The sequence below is a fragment of the Olea europaea genome, chromosome 13 (assembly GCF_002742605.1).
Source record: "Olea europaea var. sylvestris chromosome 13, O_europaea_v1, whole genome shotgun sequence".
Lineage (NCBI taxonomy): Eukaryota > Viridiplantae > Streptophyta > Magnoliopsida > Lamiales > Oleaceae > Olea > Olea europaea.
This window is the reverse complement of record NC_036249.1, coordinates 11,712,434-11,715,243: the sequence shown is the minus strand read 5'-3', so window position 1 is coordinate 11,715,243 and position 2,810 is coordinate 11,712,434. Positions and strand designations below refer to the sequence as shown.

Genomic DNA, 2,810 nt, shown 5'->3' with positions numbered 1-2,810 from the left:
GAGTGAGGCACTTTTTAGGGCTGGACTTAGGCTCCCCCTCTATCCCTTCTTTAGGCTAGTGCTGAGGTCGTATGTGTTAGCCCCGACTCAATTGAACCCGAACTCTTGTAGCCAAATGGTGGGGTCCTGAATCTTATGGAAGGAGGCATCGCTCGAGGTGGACATGCCCTTCTCTATTTTTCAGACCCTATACATCCCTAAGGTAGTAGCTGGTGGGGACAAGACTAGGGGGTGGCATTATTTGACTTCATGGGGTTCCCATATTCCATTCGTACTAGATCTGTCTAGCTCCATTAAAGAATGGAAGAGCTCGTGGTGTTGGGCTGTTAGGAGATGGGACACAATGGAGGGGGACCCCTTGGCGCCTCTTACGGTCCCCATGAAACATTCCACACTTAGTGAGTACTGTTGCTTTGCATTTTTGTTTAGTCTTCTTCGGTTCGGATCGTAACTGTTCTTTGTTTGCTTTTTGAAGGTACCCTTCCTCGGTGTGAGATATCCACCGACGACTTTGACATAATCTGCATCATCTACCAGCTGCCCCCGAAGAAGAGGTCATACCACGAGTTGATCAGGAAGAATATTCATTTCGTAACACACGACCTGATGGCTTCCCAAGGTAGATTTACGAAGTGGCCATGTCGCGTGGGTTTTCCGGCCTTTTTATACTTGTAATAATTTTTTTGTTTCCTTGCAGATAACTTCAACAAGAAGAGGCCTCTGAGGCCTGATTTCAAGACAATTTAGAAGATGATGGCCGAGGCGAGAAGCTTGAAGACCTCTTCATCTGCCTACAAGAAGCAGATGAAGGATCTGGTTGATGCCAGTAAGAGGCTTCAACCTTTAGTGGATGAGGAGGTTGAAGAAGACCCTGAGGCGAATCTGTAAGGGTAAAAAGGCTGCGGGCTCTTCAAAGAGGCTCACCGTGGCGAGGCCAGCCCCAGCCCTGAGGCAGACAACAATTCCAACCGGGTTGGCCTTAAGGGAGAAGGTTGTTGAACCCTCCGTGGCTGTCCCTGCCACCTCTGCTGCCCCGGCTGAAGCTCCACTTTCAGCCGTTCTAATATCTCAAGTGTCGGGGCAGCCAAGGAGAAAAAGGGCCCGCCCCACAAAGGAGGTAGACTTTTTGGGCGTAAACACTGAGGAGCCCGTGAAAGAAGTGCTGGAGGCTCTACCTCCTGAGACGGCAGCGGTGGCAGTGGTCCATAACAAGTACTGGGTCGAGGAGTGGAAGGACTACACTGCCTCGTACACTGTCGAAGATCTCGTGGCGGCCAATTGTGCATGCATAGCCAGGGCCCTCGGCACAAGTGTTCAGCTGGAGGATCTAATCAAAGATCTTAGCGTTAAAAACATTGATTTGGCCAAGCTCCTCGAGGAGGCGATGCAATATGAAGATGAAGTTCGAGCCGCCCAGGAGAAGGCCTATGAGGCGGAGTCGACGAAGCAGGAGGCGGAGGGCCAGCTAATAAGGGTCAATGCTGATGTTGAGAGGCTAAAGAAAGAGCTGCATGAAACTGAGTGCCAAGTGGCTGCTGTGACGAGGCGAAGTGATCACGCCAACGAGTACCATCGCCTAACTACTTCAGCTCTGGAGGCCTCCTATAAGGAAAAGGCTGAGTTGAAGCAGTGGGCAGAGGCCCAGGCTGAAGAGATTGCTTCACTGAAGGGAGAGCTGAAGTCTGCAGGGGAGGTGGCTGTGCAGAACTTCATTGATCATTTCGAGGAGCACCCCCTGTATGATGACTTTGCCAACTACTGGGCCTCTTGGAGTGCCCAAGAACTATTGGGTCAGCTGAAGGAGATCCACCCGACTTTGGACATATCCTCTTTGCAAACAGAGTTCAATGGCCCTACTAGAGGCTAGCCTGATAGGGCTGTCGAGGAAGCTCTAGAGGCCCCAAAGGAAGTTGAATCGAAGGCCGAGGCGGAAGACGTCGGCCCAGTAGAATAGGGCTACTTTTGTAATGGCTTCGGCCTTCTTTTTGTAACTCAGTTTGAACTTAATGGAATGAAAATTTTTCTTCTAAGTATTATTGCTTCTTCCTTTTCCTTCTGTTGAACTGTCTATACTTGCGTAAATGAATGATAAGCACTTAAATAAATATTAAGCACCACTTACCAATAACCAGTTGATAAAAGAAGATCGGACTAATAGCATATTGAAGAAATGAGGTAACAATTCATTAACCGATGTGACACAAAGAACTGAAGTATCATTACTTAGAAGTTACATCATCTTCACTAAGGCAATTTTAGCACTTAGTAAGATAGGGTCGTTACAAATGAGATCGGATCATGACAAACACTTATTAGACAACATTGAGATCGGATCGGAACATACGTTCATCATTGATAATACTTCCTCAAGTGTTCGATGTTCCACTAATGAGGCAGTACTCTCCCTGTGATGTCTTCAATTTCAAAAGTAGCATGTCGGGACTCCTTGCGGATGCGATAAGGACCTTCCCAGTTCAGTCCAAACACTCCGGACCCAGTTGACTTCGATAATTGGAAGACCCTTCTAAGGACGAGGTCCCCCAGCTGAAGAGTTCGATTTCTGACCTTGGAGTTGTAATAGCGGGTCATCTTTCTTTGATACTTAGCCAGTTTCACTTAGGAGGTATCCCTCATTTTTTCAAGGAAGTGAAGTTCGCACGTTCGAGCTTCGTCATTTCTGATCTCATTGAAATATATCTGACGATGCGATGAGACTACTACCTTGACCGGGCTTATGGCTTCGGCTCCGTAGGTCATTGAGAAGAGTATCTTCCTTATTGTGGTTCGGCTAGTTGTGCGGATGGCCCAGA

General features: G+C 48.0%; 1 protein-coding gene across 1 annotated transcript; it reads left to right on the top strand.

Annotated features, from left to right (window-relative positions):
• The first annotated feature begins 419 nt into the window (after positions 1–419).
• On the top strand, positions 420–2,503 carry LOC111408217. The gene is made up of 2 exons (XM_023038011.1): positions 420–619; positions 698–2,503. Exon 2 carries the CDS (start codon positions 851–853, stop codon positions 1,865–1,867), a length of 1,017 nt encoding a protein of 338 aa, XP_022893779.1. The 5' UTR covers positions 420–619; positions 698–850; the 3' UTR covers positions 1,868–2,503.
• The last annotated feature ends 307 nt before the right edge of the window (positions 2,504–2,810 follow it).

Coding starts and splice junctions, on each gene's coding strand:
- LOC111408217 (XM_023038011.1), top strand. CDS start 851: ATGAGGAGGTTGAAGAAGACCCTGAGGCGAATCTGTAAGGGTAAAAAG.